The 18,366-nt window shown below is 45.0% G+C and overlaps 1 protein-coding gene and 1 non-coding gene across 3 annotated transcripts in view; both read right to left on the bottom strand.

Moving 5' to 3' along the window:
* Positions 1-18,366, bottom strand: part of LOC138446887 (phospholipid-transporting ATPase IB) — a 480,129-nt gene that overhangs the window by 329,517 nt on the left and 132,246 nt on the right. For both annotated transcript variants that reach the window (XM_069602276.1, XM_069602277.1), the window contains exons 19-24: positions 18,131-18,180; positions 17,291-17,360; positions 15,417-15,501; positions 13,613-13,752; positions 12,087-12,225; positions 2,716-2,780 (exon numbers count right to left, since the gene is read on the bottom strand). In XM_069602276.1, the coding sequence (XP_069458377.1) occupies positions 2,716-2,780; positions 12,087-12,225; positions 13,613-13,752; positions 15,417-15,501; positions 17,291-17,360; positions 18,131-18,180 (549 nt within the window). The remainder of the gene's footprint in view (positions 1-2,715; positions 2,781-12,086; positions 12,226-13,612; positions 13,753-15,416; positions 15,502-17,290; positions 17,361-18,130; positions 18,181-18,366) is intronic.
* LOC138447011 (U6 spliceosomal RNA) lies at positions 6,812-6,918 on the bottom strand. Its single transcript, XR_011259648.1, has one exon. It is a non-coding gene; the product is annotated as a U6 spliceosomal RNA (small nuclear RNA).

Here is an 18,366-nt window from a genome sequence, read left to right on the forward strand (position 1 = left end):
ATCTCCCCCCAAATTAGCCAAAGATTCTACTTCTCTCTTAGTGCTTCTTAACATTTCAAAAAACATTGTTTTAGAAGATACAGCAATAGCACACAGTGAAACTAGAATGGAGTCAGTTTCCTTCTCATCAGGGAGGGAGCAGACAGCAAACAGGTGAGGGTTCATGGACGATTTGTTCTGTTTTGCAATTATTTACCTTTACCACTGACAATATGTAAATGACTATCTTCCAATAAAACTTTATTTACAAAAACAGGTGGTCAAATCCCTATGTTGTATAACAGGAACTAACAGTGCTATAGGTCAATTATATTTCAAAAGCAAACTCATAGAGAAAGATCAGATTTGTGGGTACCAGAAGTGAGGGACTGGGGAGGGGGGAGTATAGGAAGATGGTCAGAAGCTACAAACTTCCAGCTGTAAAGAAAATAAGCACTAGGGATGGAATGTACAACATGATAAATATAGTTTATTTATTAACTGCTGTAAGTTATATATGAAAGTTGTTCATATATAACTTAGACTAAATCCTAAGAGTCCTCATCACAAGAAATATTTTTTCTATTTAATTTGTATCTAGGAGATGACATTCACTCAGTGTATTGCAGTCATCATTTCATAATGCAGGTAAGTCATTTTATTGAACACATTAAATGGGTGTTATTGGTCACGCCTGACTCTTTGCAAGCCCATGGACTGGAGCCTGCCAGGCTCCTCTGTCCATGGAATTCTCTAGGCAAGAATGCTGGAGTCGGTAGCCATCCCCTTCCCTGGGGAATCTTCCCGACCTAGGGATTGAACCCAGGTCTCATGGCAGATTCTTTATTGTCTGAGCCACCAGGGAAGCCCAACATGTACAGTGCTGTATGCCAATTATGTCTCAAAAAAACTGAGAGAGAAAAAAACAAGTGGTAAGCTTAGATTTGGACCAATGGCCAGAAATTGCTGACCCCTGCACAAATGGACTGAAAATGACCTTCACTGTGTCTTCCAGTACAGCAGCCACTAGCCACATGTGGTCATTTAAATTACTTGAAATTGATAGTTCCTTAATCAAACTGGTTACACTTCAAGTAATTAATAACCACTTATGGCAAGCAACTATTGCCATGGACAGCAGAGAAAAACATTTTCACTTCTCATTAACCCCTTACAGGAAATTTTCTCTTTATATATATATATATATATATATATATATATATTTATATATTTATTTATTTATTTATTTATATTTATATATATATATGAAGTGAAGTGAAGTTGCTCAGTCGTGTCCGACTCTTTTGCAGCCCCATGAACTGTAGCCTACCAGGCTCTTCAGTCCATGGAATTTTCCAGGCAAGAATACTGGAGTGGGTTGCCATTTCCTTCTCCAGGGGATTTTCCCAACCCAGGGATCGAACCCTGGTCTTCCGCATTGTAGGCAGATGCTTTACCATCTGAGCCACCAGAGAAGCCCCATATATATATCCCTTTATTTTACACTGAAAATTTAAGTTCTGGGTAATAAAGGGAAAAGAGTACCTCAATAAAACAATGTTCAGGTCAAATGAGTAAGTTCGCATGAACTAAAACATCTTCCATGAAATCTATGATTCGAATTTAAGTGGAAGAGGTAGGTGGTTACGCCGGGAGAAGGAGACAGTGGTAACTTAAGAATTTCCCCAATGAGAGCAGACAGCTCACCTCTAAGAAAGCATACTCCTATTCCTACTTATACAGTAAGCTTGGGTTTTTATCTGCCCAGGGATTCTTTTTCTTCAACATGTTCTTAAGTCATGCGTTTAAGACTGCTCTCATATTGAAAGACTGAGAAGAAAATGCTCATCCAAACAGAAGAGTGATCAGCAACACCTCTTACCTCTCGTGGTTCACCCAGCACCACACCCCAGGGAGGGAAAGCAGAGACCACCTGCATCAACTGACGAGGGGCTTCAGCGGTACAGACGCCCCCCAACTCCTGCCCCTGGAATCCTCAACGGGTACACCACACCCTGGCCTTGGCAGGAAGAGTCACACCCCCAATTTGCAGGTAGTACATCTCCCCCCATTACAAGGGTAACTAACCCTAACACCTGCTCTGAAAGCTGGCATTTAAATACTCACTGACAGTAAGCATAGCCACGGGTACCTGCCAGAACAAGCTCTTATTAAGTGACCTACAAATGGAACCTCACTGTTGAGCTCCTGGTACCTTGTCACACTGCCAGACAGACCACTGGTGACCCGCAAATCAGCTCCCAGCCAGGATCTCACCAGTGGCTTTAGACCGTGAAAGGGCAAATAGGGGTCTCTTCCATTCTCCCTGAGCCTGTATAACCAACTGTCATACACAGAGACAACTCCTGACACTTGAAACTAGAAAGGAAATCCTGCAAGTCTTCATAGCAAGCATGAGCTGACTGTCACTCCTTTATGGAGATCCTAACAAGAAGTCAAACCAGACTAAGACCACTCCATTATAAATGCACAACTCTAGGTGAGTAACACAAAGCATCATCATGAAGCTCAAAAAGCAATGTCCTAAACTTACTATTTTGATGTTTAAAGATATGACTTTATGCCATCTATTCATAAACAAAAACAGAAAACACACCAAGTAGTTTCATAGTCACTTTTCAGGAAAATACATAAACACTGCTTATCGGCCATAGTAGAAATAAACAAAAGGTTTAACACAATTATATCAAATATAACTTTCGAAAAGCTACTTACGTCCAAAGAATCCTCCTTCAGTAGGATAAGGGCCATGTTCTGTGACACCAACCGGCAAGAATAACCTAGAGTGAGGAAAAGAACAAGATACGTGAATTTCTGTCCTTGCCAGGACACACCGTGTTCAGAGTCACCTGAACTCAGTCCCCATCCTGCACCTGACTGATGACCGTGTTAAGCCTATGGGCTCACACAGAGGAATCAAGTAGAGCTTGACTCTTGCAGACAGCTTTAACAGCAGTGCTCACGAAGGTCTCCATAACTAATAACCGAGATATCAATAAACACTTGTCAGTTTTCTGTGGATTTTCCCTTATCCTTGTTATCCTTATAGAACAATAGGATGAGCCCTGGGTTCTCTACAACAACAGCAAACACTTCAGGAGACAAATGGAACCCAAAATTGCTCCTCAATCACCATAAATGCGCCTACTGTGACATTTAGTCCCTCACCTGCTTGGAACTTCCCTGGTGGCTCAGACGGCAAAGAATCTGCCTGCTAATGCAGGAGACCCAGGTTCGATCCCTGGGTTGGGAAGATCCCCTGGAGAAAGGGATGGCAACCCTCTCCAGTATTCGTGCCTGGAAAATCCCATGGACAGAGGAGCCTGGCGGGCTACAGTCCACGGGGATGCAAAGAGTCAAACATGATTGAGCAACTAACACTTGCACTTTTACTTCAAATCTCACAGCAGGTTTCCAAGGATTCCTATGATACACAGAGAGAGTTACTTTTCCTGCGAAAGCTCAAAGCAATCCCATTTCAAAAATTACATGAGCTTTAAAATGGGTTTGGAATAAGAGTATCTCAGTGCTAATTCTTAACAATTCCCATTGCATTTTAAACAATGGTACCTCTCCTCTGTAGGTTAATTTAAGCTAGGTACTCTCCCACTTTTCCTCCCAGAAGGTGAACATATTTCTATGAAGCTCTTTCCTACGGAGAATTTGAGAGCCTCTTCTGACTCCTCCCCTTCAAATCCCCAGGCTCTGGGGAAGAGGAGGAGGTGGGCCTAGCAAACCCCAAGTCCCAGAGTGTTTATAGGGGCCCTGGGCTTTCTTTCAAATCACCCTGCTTGAGAGAGCTGGCAACAACATGCGTTCCCCACCAACCCCTGCTCAATTGATCTCATGGAGACGAGGCAAGAAGAGAGTCCTCCCACCTAGAAAAGTGGCCCTTACAGCAATAATGGACCACTGACCAGAGAAACAGGGAGCAAGTCATCAGCATGAAGGACATCACCCTTCATGCAAGGATGCAGGTGACTATCACATGAACGGCCTTAACCCGTGCTGTTCCCTGGGCAACAGGAGCCAGGGCAGTCCTCCACAGAAGAGCCAAAATAACCCTTCCCACAGATGCTGTATTTACTAGAAAAGACAACAGGCATTTAACTGATGGACAAGCCACAGACCTACTGTGAGTATGTGCTCGATTCTACCCAGCAGGCTCTCTTTTCATCCCCAGGAAGCACTACTAACAGGCACAAAATAGAACTCAAGACAGGCTAAAATTAAGATGAGAAAAACCTTGGGGTGTTTTTTTTTGGGGGGGTGATAAATATTTTTGTTCATTTTGGAATGTATGAAGTATATTCTCCACTAATGATGGTCATTTGACAAGAATATTTAGCAGCCACCTCAGAACACAAATTTCCTAGCACAAAACTACAGCTTTTTATCCAATTTTAATTTTTTTAAGAATACCATCAAGAATACCTAGTTCAGGCAGTTAGTAACAGTTACCTCAAGGGAATGAGACTATTTTGCTGGTTAATATTTTTAAAGTGAAACAACTAAGTCAAAAATCACAGGACCACACAAGCAAACACCTGTTAAACCTCTAAGAGGGGAAGAGAAAAAAACAAAGGAAACACAGCACAAGTTTCTGTGCATTTCCAAACTTGTTCAAGTCTGTATTTTAATAATAGTGATGAGTAGAAATGAGTTTCCCAGGATGCCATTAAAGTGCTACAGAGCAGGATAGAAATAATTGAATTTTCTTTCCCCCAAATTTTACAAATGTATTCTTCCTTCTTATAAATTCTTAGGTGAAGTATAGAAGGGAATCTACATTTTATTTTCATTGACAAACAGGGATACTGAAACTTTAATCGTTTTTCTTCCCTTGCCCCAGAAACTTCCAGCAACTCTACACAATAGACACTGTTACAAATTTAGTATAACTCATGCGAAAGGATTTGCTGGTAGTTTTTGATATGAACAACAGCTGCAGAAGCAAGCTGTAATCTTTAAGCCGTCGCCTGCCGCTTGATTTTACATTTTGCAATTTAAGTCAAATGCCACTTGACAACTGAAGCTGCATAAAGATATTATGGAAAAGCTCAAAGTATTTTTCTATCCGTTGCAGGGAGAGGGTAATAAATAAAACCACTGACATGTTCATGATTTTAAATACACAGAATTCAAGGCTTCTGAAAAGAAACAGGTTTTTTTTTTTTTAATTTGGAAAACGAAGCAAGATTTTGCTTAAAGAATTATCACACAGAACACTTGCTCTAGACAGACCATGGAAATTTAACACAGTTAAATGTGACTTAGCTAATGTGGCAAATTAAATTATGTCAATCCAAGTTTGCTGTGCTTGACTTCTAATGTTTTTGGATAAAATGAGATCAACTCTTGGAGAAGAGCCAGGTATGAAATGTCAATCTACTCTTGTAAATTGAGGTCTATTTCTTTAATCTCACAATCTAACAAGACGACCGTAAAATGACTGAGGAGGGGACCTCTGGGATTTCACTCTTTACTAGGGCTGAAGTTAACAGTACACCACAAGAGTGTTGAGTCTTTCTGCTACCTGAGTAGAATCAAAGAAATCAAAATATTACAGCATCTACGGTACTTAGAGCCGGACCTGGGTTTAATAAAATCATCATTCACACTAGAAAATATGACCAAAACAAACCTCTTGGAACTCACTATCAGTGTCTTTTTTTTTTTTTTTTTGAGGTAAGCATATATTGTCAAAGATAGCTCAACCCAGATTTCTTCGGAGACACTTTTCAAAGTTCGTGTTCATGCTAAGCCGCTTCAGACATGTCCAACTCTTAGCGGCGCTATGGACTATAGCCCACAAGCTCCTCTGTCCATCGGATTCTCCAGGCAAGAACACTGGAGTGGGTTGCCATTTCCTTCTCCACAAGATTTTTCCGACTCAGGGACTGAACCCGTGTCTCTTACATCTCCTGCACTGGCAGGTGGGTTCTTTACCACTGTGCCACCTGGGAAGCCCTCTGGAAGGATTAGGAATGACTGATTCCTACTAACCATATACCTAGGATCCACCAAACTACCCTACAGTGGGATTCGCCTTGGCTCCAAATCCTCAACAAGTGTGCTGTTGGTTCTAAATGATATCAGGTAGAATCTGGTCACTCAGTGTTCAAGTGTGAGCGTATGGAACATAGCTCCAGACGTCAAAAACGGATGATAACAGATGGAACTCAATCTCCTCCAGACTGGGTCAAGGCTCAAGAATCCTTCCCCATCAGAGAACCAGAATGTTGAAGGCTTGTCCACAGAACCACACCCAGACACCCTTCTTGCCAGATCCTCAGATGCCTCTCAGAAAGGCTTCAACCATACCTCACCACGTCCCCTGCAAACCCTGCCATCGTTGACCTGTTCTATGCTCATTCTCTGTCTGAAACAAATTCTTGAGGTTCAAGTTTTAAATCCATCTCACCCACAGAGCCTCCCTTGGTCTTTCTTTTTTTTAATTAATTTTTTTTTATTGAAGGATAATTGCTTTACAGAATTTTGCTGTTTTCTATCAAACCTCAACATGAATCAGCCATAGGTATACATATATCCCCTCTCTTTTGAAACTCCCTCCCCATCATCCCACCCCTCTAGGTTGGTACAGAAACCCTGTTTGAGTTTCCTGAGCCATACAGCAAATGCCCGCTGGCTGTCTATTTTACATATGGTAAGTTTCCATGTTACTCTTTCCACACATCTCACCCTGTCCTCCCCTCTCCCCATGTCCATAAGTCTATTTCCTACGCCTGTTTCTCCACTGTTGCCCTGTAAATAAATTCTGCAGTACCATTTTTTCCAGATGCCATATATAAAAACCATGGAACGCGTCATGAATTTGCATGTCATCCTTGCACAGGAGCCATGCTCATCTCCTCTGTATTGTTCCTGTCTTAGCATATGTGCTGCTGAAGCGAGCACTCCCTTGGTCTTTCTGATGCACATCTGTCCTTCTGGGAAGTGACTGCCACATGTCAGGCTCACACGCTCAGACTCTCAGGCTAGGTGTGGCCCAGGCTAGGTGACCTGGTATCTCCGTGCCTCAGTTCCATCTTTGAAAGGGGATAATGTCGATCTCAAAGGGGATGTAAGACTTACAGAAAGGATTTGGCCATCATACGCCAACCACCATGCGCACATTCACTGAGTGACCACTATGAACGCCAGCCACGCTCAGCATCTACACTGCATGACTGGTACTTTCTCATCTATCTCATTCCTGAGTTGGTCTCATGATTCACTCAGGCCCTGAGATGGGAATCTGAACTCCCCAGTCTACAGAGGAGCAGCTGGCAACTACGGAGCTGCAGGTCATCAAGAAACCACGCACCTGACCCTCCTGCGAGCGTCATTGGGCCCAGGGCTGAGGGCCCCCAGCACCGCCCGAAAACCAGACTCATCTTCCTGCCACTGGGCAAGTCCACGTTCATGGCTTTCAGAAATTAGACTTGCAAAAGACTACAGAAGTGGTTTCAAGGTATGAAATGACACCAAAATGTCAGGGGTGGGGAGATGTCTGAATTCAAGCTCGCATGGTTCACAATGAAAGCTGTTCCCAGCATGATGATTTTAAAATGGAATATGCATTTGGAGTTTGTTCTCACTTATGCTACCTTCATTAAAAGAACATTATAGACTCTGAAAACCTCACATCTACTTTCTTACTACGTAATGGATGCTCCATCCAGCCATAATAGGAAATGACAACTACATGATTCACCAAGGCTACAGCTGAAATTTCACTTTAGAATAGCTGATGCTAAATTTTTAGACTAAAAAAGAGAATTGCCAGTTCCCGGAAACACAGCTTATTAGTGTGTTTCAAGCACGGCACTGCAGAGTCCTGGCATTGTGCCAGTTCCAAAGGACCTCAAAGTCACACGTGGGATGACTGTGTCTACCTAATATTCATAAGCTCATACGAGACAAATATCCTGGAATTTAATTTGACTACATGTATTTATTTTCAAGGTATAAACTAAAAGGAATGCTTCAAATAAATTTTCAAACTCAGACAGATGGGTGGACAGGTGGTAGATAAATGACGAGAGATAGAGCAAATACTACAGACAGCCAATAGCACCAAACACCAAATGTCACCTCTAAAGGGAAATGTTGCCAGTTAAAAACCATAAGAGTCAACAGCCATAAGACATTCCAACTTTGGAAGCAGTAAAATATGAAAACAATGTGTGTCTTAGAATGCATGAAATAAAGTACCTTCTCTAGGGTTTTCTAAGTCAAATTTTGGAGAACGGTGTTCGTGAAAGCTGTGTGAATCTGTTTAAAATGCATCCTGCACCAGGATTCATGGGCCCGAGACCCAGCACTAACTAGCTCGGTCATTAAGTAGAGTGAGACCTTGTAGACTCTGATGTCTCCAGCTCCCAAGGCTCTAAGACTGCTGACATGTAAAGACCGAAGACAGAGTAGAGAAACCCCCCAGCACAGCAAAATTGGCTCTCAGGACTCTTCTCCTTACTCCAGCTAGAAGGAGAACTGCTAGACACTTGATCTGCTTCCCAAGTACCTTCTGGGTACCCTAACATACACATAGGACAAACTCAAATGTACAAAATATCCAGTCCATATAGTGGGAGACAGATGGATAACAGCTCATATCACAGAAGGTTTGAAGAACATGGGACTAGAACAGAGGCTGACAATTGTCCTCTATCTGGAGCATGACCTCAGGCTGCTCACACCCGTTGCCTGTGGTCTAATGTGGACAAGTCCAACATCAAGTCTAGACATCTACATTGCATCCTCTGCAGGCTCAACTGACGCCCTTCAGTTCAGTTCAGTTCAGATAAGTCGCTCAGTCGTGTCCGACTCTTTGCAACCCCATGAATCGCAGCACGCCAGGCCTCCCTGTCCATCACCAACTCCCGGAGTTCACTCAGACTCACGTCTATCGAGTCCGAGATGCCATCCAGCCATCTCATCCTCGGTTGTCCCCTTCTCCTCCTGCCCTCAATCCCTCCCAGTATCAGAGTCTTTTCCAATGAGTCAACTCTTCGCATGAGGTGGCCAAAGTACTGGAGTTTCAGCTTTAGCATCATTCCTTCCAAAGAAATCCCAGGGCTGATCTCCTTCAGAATGGACTGGTTGGATCTCCTTGCAGTCCAAGGGACTCTTAAGAGTCTTCTCCAACACCACAGTTCAAAAGCATCAATTCTTCGGTGCTCAGCCTTCTTCACAGTCCAACTCTCACATCCATACATGACCACTGGAAAAATCAGAGCCTCGACTAGACGGACCTTAGTCAGCAAAGTAATGTCTCTGCTTTTGAATATGCTATCTAGGTTGGTCATAACTTTTCTTCCAAGGAGTAAGCGTGTTTTAATTTCATGGCTGCAATCACCATCTGCAGTGATTTTGGGGCCCCCCAAAATAAAAGTATGACACTGTTTCCACTGTTTCCCCATCTATTTCCCATGAAGTGATGAGACCGGATGCCATGATCTTCGTTTTCTGAATGTTGAGCTTTAAGCCAACTTTTTCACTCTCCTCTTTCACTTTCATCAAGAGGCTTTTGAGTTCCTCTTCACTTTCTGCCATAAGGGTGGTGTCATCTGCATATCTGAGGTTACTGATATTTCTCCCAGCAATCTTGATTCCAGCTTGTGCTTCTTTCAGCCCAGCGTTTCTCATGATGTTCTCTGCATATAAGTCAAAAAGCAGGGTGACAATATACAGCCTTGACGTACTCCTTTCCCGATTTGGAACCAGTCTGTTGTTCCATGTCCAGTTCTAACTGTTGCTTCCTGACCTGCATACAGATTTCTCAAGAGGCAGGTCAGGTGGTCTGGTATTCCCATCTCTTTCAGAATTTTCCACAGTTTCTTGTGATCCACACAGTCAAAGGCTTTGGCATAGTCAATAAAGCAGAAATAGATGTTTTTCTGGAACTCTCTTGCTTTTTCCATGATCCAGCGAATGTTGGCAATTTGATCTCTGGTTCCTCTGCCTTTTCTAAAACCAGCTTGAACATCAGGAAGTTCACGGTTCACGTATTGCTGAAGCCTGGCTTGGAGAATTTTGAGCATTACTTTACTGGCATGTGAGATGAGTGCAATTGTGCAGTAGTTTGAGCATTCTTTGGCATTTCCTTTGTTTGGGATTGGAATGAAAACTGCCCTTTTCCAGTCCTATGGCCACTGCTGAGTTGTCCAAATTTGCTGGCATTTTGAGTGAAGCACTTTCACAGCATCATCTTTCAGGATTTGAAACAGCTCCACTGGAATGCCATCACCTCCACTAGCTTTGTTCGTAGCGATGCTTTCCAAGGCCCACTTGACTGCACATCCAGGATGTCTGGCTCTAGATTAGTGATCACACCATCATGATTATCTGGGTCATGAAGATCTTTTTTGTACAGTTCTTCTGTGTATTCTTGCCACCTCTTCTTAATACCTTCTGCTTCTGTTAGGTCCATACCATTTCTGTCCTTTATCGAGTTCATCTTTGCATGAAATGTTCCCTTGGTATCTCTAGTCTTTCCCATTCTATTATTTTCCTCTATTTCTTTGCACTGATCACTGAAGAAGGCTTTCTTATCTCTTCTTGCTATTCTCTGGAACTCTGCATTCAGATGCTTATATCTTTCCTTTTCTCCTTTGCTTTTTGCCTCTCTTCTTTTCACAGCTATTTGCAAGCCCTCCCCAGACAGCCATTTTGCTTTTTTGCATTTCTTTTCCAGAATGGTCTTGATCCCTGTCTCCTGTACAATGTCACGAACCTCAGTCCACAGTTCATCAGGCACTCTATGTATCAGATCTAGGCCCTTAAATCTATTTCTCACTTCCACTATATAATCATAAGGGATTTGATTTAGGTCATACCTGAATGGTCTAGCGGTTTTCCCTACTTTCTTCAATTTGAGTCTGAATTTGGTAATAAGGAGTTCATGATCTGAGCCACAGTCACCTCCCAGTCTTGTTTTTGCTGACTGTATAGAGCTTCTCCACCTTTGGCTGCAAAGAATATAATCAGTCTGATTTTGGTGTTGACCATCAGGTGATGTCCACGTGTAGAGTCTTCTCTTGTGTTTTTGGAAGAGGGTGTTTGCTATGACCAGTGCATTTTCTTGGCAAAACTCTATTAGTCTTTGCCCTGCTTCATTCCGCATTCCAAGGCCAAATTCAGTGGCATATACACAGTGGAATACTGCTGCTGCTGCTGCTAAGTCACTTCAGTCATGTCTGACTCTGTGTGACCCCAGAGATGGCAGCCCACCAGGCTCCCCCGTCCCTGGGATTCTCCAGGCAAGAACACTGGAGTGGGTTGCCATTTCCTTCTCTGAGTGGAATACTACTCACCATAAACAAGAAATAAAGTCATCTTCAGCAACACTCATCAAGTCATTTGGACTTAAATTCCCTTTCTTCAATTTTCATTTCTGCAATACTTAGAAACCAAAGAGGTCATCAACTCATACAGGGAAGGGAAAGATACAAGACTCTTAGAAAAACATATCAATTGGCAAAAATCATCAAAAGGGCTATAACTATATAAAATAGTAACACACATTTAAACTTAATGAAAATATGCTTAGTCTCTTAGACTAAATTTTTATGAAAAAAGTAATAAGAAAATCAAGCTCTCATCAACTCTTGAATTCTCTAGGTTTTATGAATGCATACTCAGTCACTCAGTCCTGTCTGACTCTTTAATCCATGGACTGTAGCCTACCAGGCTCCTCTGTCCATGGGGTTTTCCAGGCAAGGATACTAGAGTGGGTTGCCATTTCCTACTCCAGGAGATCTTCCCAACGCAGGGATCAAACCAGCCTCTCCTGTGTCTCCTACATTGCAGGTGGATATTTTGCTGCTGAACCACTAGGGAAGTCCTATTAGTGTGTCCAATTACTTTTCAGGAAGGTATCATAGTTTTAATGTTTATAACAGGCAGATAATGCTCATAAAGAGCATGTTCATTTGGTTTCAGTAAACTTTTCTCGACCTTGTGAATGAAGAATTCTATAAAACACCATCTGTCAGTGTGTCTGAGGAGCCCATGGACACTTCTACAAGACTTTAAAAACACAAGACAAGAATCAGCATCGGGAAATTTTTTTAATGAATTACCTATATTAATAGCAGTTTCTTGTTTGTCGCCTGTCAACACCCATATTTTAATCTCAGCCTTCAGCAGAGTTGCTATGGTTTCTGGCACACCTGCCTGAAGTCGATCTTCTATGGCGGTGGCTCCAAGTAGCAGTAGATTCTGGATTGAAAAACAGCTTCAGTTAAAGATGTGGAAACACGTGAGCGGCATGAGTGGCAACACACCTCACAAAGGAAAGGCGGTCAAAAGTTCTGAAGTAATTACCTTACTTCCTCTGCATCAAAACTTTGTTTGCAGATAATTAATGACAGACACGTGTGGCATTTCCAAACCATCCACAAGGCTAGAGCCCGTGCTCCCCACACACACACACAGGCCAGCACTCATCATCTACTTCTGGGTACCCAGGTATCATGAGATGGAGACCGTCCGGCAGCAGAGCACTTGGGCAAGTCACCCTGGGGACACTAACAGGACTGAGCCCTCCCTCTCACTTCACTGACAAGCAAGGGACAGTGGTCCAGCTAACACCTGAGAAGAAATGATTCAGTGACCAGCAAGCCAACGATGTCCTGAGTGCCCGCCGCTAGCATGGGGCCACATGGGTACTTCATCTATTTCATTGCTTTATGATTCACAAAGTAAATACTGGAATCTTCAGAGAATCAGGGTAAATGGACACGTGAATTCAGCTCCATCTGCACCCAAATTTCATTAAAATGACAAACAAGGGGGCAAAAAGCAAAAGGAGTGAGAAAAGCTAGCACGCAATGACTTTGAAGCTACTGAAACTGGAAAACAGACAAACCAACAGTTGCTGACATGAAACAAAAGGCTGAAATCCGGCTTCCAGATTTCAGGGGATCAGCCTGTAGAAAGCAAATTCACATCTTGGGAGAAACTGAAATAACAACAAAATCCACACCAGCAATGTGGAGCAGCAAAGGCAGAGCTCAAACCGTGTTGGGATAGTAAGTGTGACAACGGTACGTGAAATGTCCAACCAGCCTAGGCACTCTATCGGCCCAGGAAACTCAATAGGATCAACTAATCTCATTAAGCCTCATCTCAGGCCAGCCCAGAACATCATCGATGCTGTTTTTGCCCTGATACTTAAGACACAAATGCTTGGCAGAGGGTGGCTAGACCTTTCCAGTACCCCATAAAAACTGATGGTTTCTTAAAGCAGAGAAATGATTAAAAACTAATGATGACTTTTTACTTGGTTTTGTGTTTTTCCAAAGTGTATCTTTCTTCACTGATGTACCTCATTGATTTAATGAACTCGTTTTATGAAAAGTTTCAAATAACCAGGTAACTGTTACATAAGGGTAATATGTCATAAAGTAAGTTATCAGGCTGCCAATTTTTTTGTTCAATAAATTGTAATTTCCTAGTGAGAAAAACAAAAAAAAAAAAGCTAATGGTGAGTTAAGATATTCATAAGACAGCATCACTGTGCAGGCAGAGCAAAAGGAGCCCTGCTCACAGACTGTCTGCCTGCTGGGTGTCACTGGGCAATAACAACCCCGCCACGTGCAGTTACCTTCTCGATGATCTCATAGCACTCCTCCAGCCGCTGAGTGCGGTCCTTCAGGATGGTGCTGGCTTCCTGGTAGACTTTGAGCCACTCCTCATAATCCCGCTCAGTGAGGTCGGCGTAAGCCACACACAGAGTCCGCAAGCCTGCAAGACAGCCCCAGGGTCTCTCGGTGAGGCTGCTGGTGATGAGCCAGCAGGGGACTTACCTCCGGTAAACACCGCGTGACCCCACCAGCGTGTGCAAAAGTGATACAGACCATCAGCTTTGTAGGGTCACTCTGACTCCACGTTCACACGCTCAAAAGGGGAATTTAAAAGCAATTCTATTTTAATATAAACCAGCTCTTCTATAGATGCTGACAGTAGAGAAGAAGCCATAAGAGTGAGCCCCCAGCAGCAGAGCAGGGCAAGACCTGGGCATGACCCACACCCAGGAGGAGCCAGGGCTGGAGGGCAGGAGCACCTGTCAGACAGCAACAAAGGCCCAGCACACCACCGCGCAAAAGACACGGGCTTCAATCAGCCAGGCTGTGTGTGTGCGTGTGCATGTGTCCCTGTGTGGGAGTGTGTTCCCAGGTGTGTTTCCCCATGTCCCCGTGTGTGCGTGTGTCCCTCAGTGGGAGTGTGTTCCCAGGTGTGCACGTGTGTTCCCCCATGTCTCCGTGTGTGTGTCCCTGTGTGGGAGTGTGTTCCCTGTGTGGGAGTGTGTTCCCTGTGTGGGAGTGTGTTCCCAGGTGTGCACGTGTCTTTCCCCATGTCTCCATGTGTGTGTGTCCCTGTGTGGGAGTGTGTTCCCAGGTGTGTTTCCCCATGTCCCCGTGTGTGCGTGTGTCCCTCAGTGGGAGTGTGTTCCCAGGTGTGCACGTGTGTTCCCCCATGTCTCCATGTGTGTGTTCCCAGGTGTGCACATGTGTTCCCCCATGTCCCTGTGTGCATGTGTCCCTGTGTGGGAGTGTGTTCCCAGGTGTGCATGTCTCCATGTGTGTGTGTCCCTGTGTGGGAGTGTGTTCCCAGGTGTGCACGTGTGTTCCCCCATGTCCCCGTGTGTGCGTGTGTCCCTCAGTGGGAGTGTGTTCCCAGGTGTGCACGTGTGTTCCCCCATGTCTCCGTGTGTGCGTGTGTCCCTCAGTGGGAGTGTGTTCCCAGGTGTGCATGTGTGTTCCCATGTGTGTCCCCTATGTCCCCGTGTGTGTGTGTCCCCTTCAGTGGGACTGTGTTCCCACATGTGCGTGTGTGTGCCCCTACATGCCCGTGTGTGCATGTGTGTGCACAGACATGGGTACACATGCCCACAGGAGCCCAGGGAGCTGAGGAAGCAGTGGCCAGCACTCACGCAGGGGCCCGGCTCTCACTGCACCCATGTGCAGGGAGCCTGACATCAATCTCTCTAAAGCCCTGCAGAGAACTCCTTTCCTGTTCTCTGTGGGTTCAGTGGGTTATTCTCGCCAGAAGTCAAGGGCAAGCCAGTGTCATAAGGAAAACAACAACAAGGGGAGTTTTCCAGAAAGGGACTAGAAGATGATTCTGTGCAGCATCAGGTGTGAACCTGCCTCACCTGCGTCCCCTGGGTTAAGAGCTGGGGGGTTCCTGTGTAGGTCACAGAGCACAGCTGGTCTGGGGCTTCAACTCTTGTCACTGCCAGTGGCACAGAACACCAGGGTGGGGACGGGGTTGGCACGAGACCACCACTCGCCTGTGAAGCAAGCCAAGTGCTCCCCAGAGATGACACGTGAACGTGAAGGCTCACTGGAGTGCTCCCTGAAAGCACGGCTCTGCCGGCAGAAATAACATTTCCAAACTCCACTCACCTTCCGTGGCAAAGTACTCCAGGTGGCAGAGAGTCTCCTCCATGTATTTTGAATCTTTTGAAAGCCTCTCAAATATCACGTTATCCTATAAAACAGGGAAACGCTGTAATTGGCAAACCATTAGGCCAGCTGACCCTTCAGCGCCACAAGCCCAGCTCTGACTTCCTGGTTTCAATCCAGTGCACGCCTGAGCGGGGAAGGGGAAGGACAGCTCTGGGCTGGATGCAGTCATGAGCTGTGGAAAGCAAATTGGCTGTGGGTCCACAAACTGGGGAGGACCCCGGGTGTCAGGAGGATAAATAATCAGGAACACAAAGGGGCCCACATTCACTCAGATTTGCGAAGCTCCCAGTGGAGTTTATAATATCCTTTGCAGAAGTGGGAAGCATAAACACACACCCTATACTGTTCAAGTGTGCAGTCTCTTCCTAGCGCTGCCGGACTCCCACCTGGGGGTGGGCACAACCTGCCTGGCACAGAATCCAATTCAGCTGAGAACACATGGTATAGACAGTTCATCACCCAGGGATTATTCACATAACCTACAAAAGTAGGGCTGGAGAATTGCAGGCCACAGATCATGCAGCAACTATGTTACAAACAGCAACGTTTTAGGCTCCCCCCCAAATTTTTTAGATCTAGTTTGGTTTGGGGGGAGGCAAGTTGGAAAAAAATTAAATCCTATAATACTTTGGGCATCCGATGCAAAGAGCCAACTCATTGGAAAAGATCCTGATGCCAGGAAAGACTGAGGGCAAGAGGAGAAGGGAACACAGAGGATAAGATGGTTGGATGGCACCACTGACTCAAGTGATCACCGACAAACTCACTTGAGTTTGAGAAGACTCTGGGAGATGGTGAAGGACAGGGAAGCCTGGTGCACTGCAGTCCATGGGGTCACAAAGAGTCAACCCTAGCATAATCTGGACCTTAATGAATTCACACAGGATGCCTTTAGAATTCACACACATTGCCCACTTTTAAAAACTCTGGTGACAGTGTGCTCAAGTACCTCTTCCCACAATTGGTAAAGATCAGTAAGATTCCCAATGTATCGTTGATCCTAGTCTCAAGAGCTGACCTTAATAAAGCTTTCCTTCGATACATAAGACCACAGTTTTACAGAATGTAGTTTTGTGAGTCAGGCTCATAAACAACAGCATCTTTCCCTAAACATTTAGATTCAATGACCAGGAGGCAGAGAGGACAAAAAGCCTTGACGTAGGAAGTAACCAGAGGGGACCAGAGGTGATGATGGACCACAGATGGACACTGCCTCAAGCCTGCCACACAGCCTCTGTGGTGAATAAAAACCACAAATACTGAGAACAACTACGAAAGAAAAAATACACACCAGAATCCTTAAAAGATTAAGTCGCTTCAGTCGTGTCTGACTCTGTGCGAGCCCCTCGGCTGTTACCTCCCAGGCTCCTCTGTCCATGGGATTCTCCAGACAAGAATGCTGGAGTGGGTTGCCATGCCCTCCTCCAGGGAAACTTCCTGACCCAGGGTCTGAACCCACATCTCTTACGTCTCCTGCACTGGCAGGGGGCTTCTTTACCACCCGGGAAATCCTGAAAGATCACAGGTCAACACAAATGATTGCATCTCTCCCAGTCACAATGCAAAGGTAGAAAACGGCCATCAGAATTCACACACCAAGGATTCTGGAGGACACAGCCAGCTACTGTTTCTGAAACCAACCACTGACTGTCCTGGCCACGCTGGCTTGAACCCCCGTCACGGTCAGCCCACTTTTACCTCTCAGTGAGCTTCAGGAGCCTTTCAACCTGGGTGACCATGAGGGGTGCAGAGAATGGCAGTTAAGGGAGAAGCAGGGGTCCCCCACCGTGCAGACATCAGCCAGTACTTACAGCCCCTTTACAGTAGAGTCGAAGCTGTCCTGAAGGAGTTCGCACTATCACAGACATTCTCTTTCTGTCGCTGTAAGAGTACAGACACCAAGGGAAAAAACTCTCATTGCTGTTTTACAGGATCACATCCTGTGATTAAACAGTAAGCAGCCCAAAAGGTGGTCTGGCTGCCCCAATCCCCATTTTCCCTAACTTCCTCCTCCAAGTTGAAATTTGTGTGCCTCCTACTGTCTTATTTACATACAGGGGACATAGTGAAGTGAAGTTGCTCAGTCGTGTCCAACTCTTTGTGACCCCGTGGACTGTAGCCCACCAGGCTCCTCTGTCCATGGGATTCTCCAGGCAAGAATACTGGAGCGGGTTGCCATTTCCTTCTCCAGGGGATCTTCCCAACCCAGGGATCGAACTCAGGTCTCCTGCATTGCAGGCAAACGCTTTAACCTCTGAGCTCACTAGCACAGCTCTTGATGGCAGGAGAGACAGAAATAGGGACCTTGAGTGCCTCCTCTGGGCATCTAATTTTCTTCTGATGATACTCTGTCCATGTACTCTTATTGCACAGCTCAAAAATATCCAGTCACATGCCAGGTAACAAAGGGGAGGATTGAATATGAACCCACTTCACTCAAAAGCATCTCATCCTGCCTTCTTTTGACTGGAGTGGAAAGAGATGATGGATTCTGAGAATCTCGTGATTTAGCACTGAGGTCCTTCCATGGCTCCTCCCCAGCACCCCCGCCAGAACAGGCCTCCTTGCACATCTTCCATCAGGACCCGCCCTCTCACTCTGATTCTTCTTTCTGATCAGTATATATAGAGTTTAAGAAAAGGGAAACATACCTGGAGAATTCCAGGACATTCAGGATTCCAAATGTCTGTTCCTGTCCCATCTAGAGGAGGAAAAAATAAAAAGCTCTTACCTCTCTTACCTGAAGTGCAAAGCATTAACATCTCAAAACAACCGACTCCCCACTCAAACCTCTCTACTCACACCTGCTCCCCACGCCTCCCCTCCTCCATGCTCTCTCACTCTCTCCATCTATTCCCAGTCAGACGCCTTCCAACCTTTACGGTTC

Source organism: Ovis canadensis, chromosome 10 (assembly GCF_042477335.2).
Source record: "Ovis canadensis isolate MfBH-ARS-UI-01 breed Bighorn chromosome 10, ARS-UI_OviCan_v2, whole genome shotgun sequence".
NCBI lineage: Eukaryota > Metazoa > Chordata > Mammalia > Artiodactyla > Bovidae > Ovis > Ovis canadensis.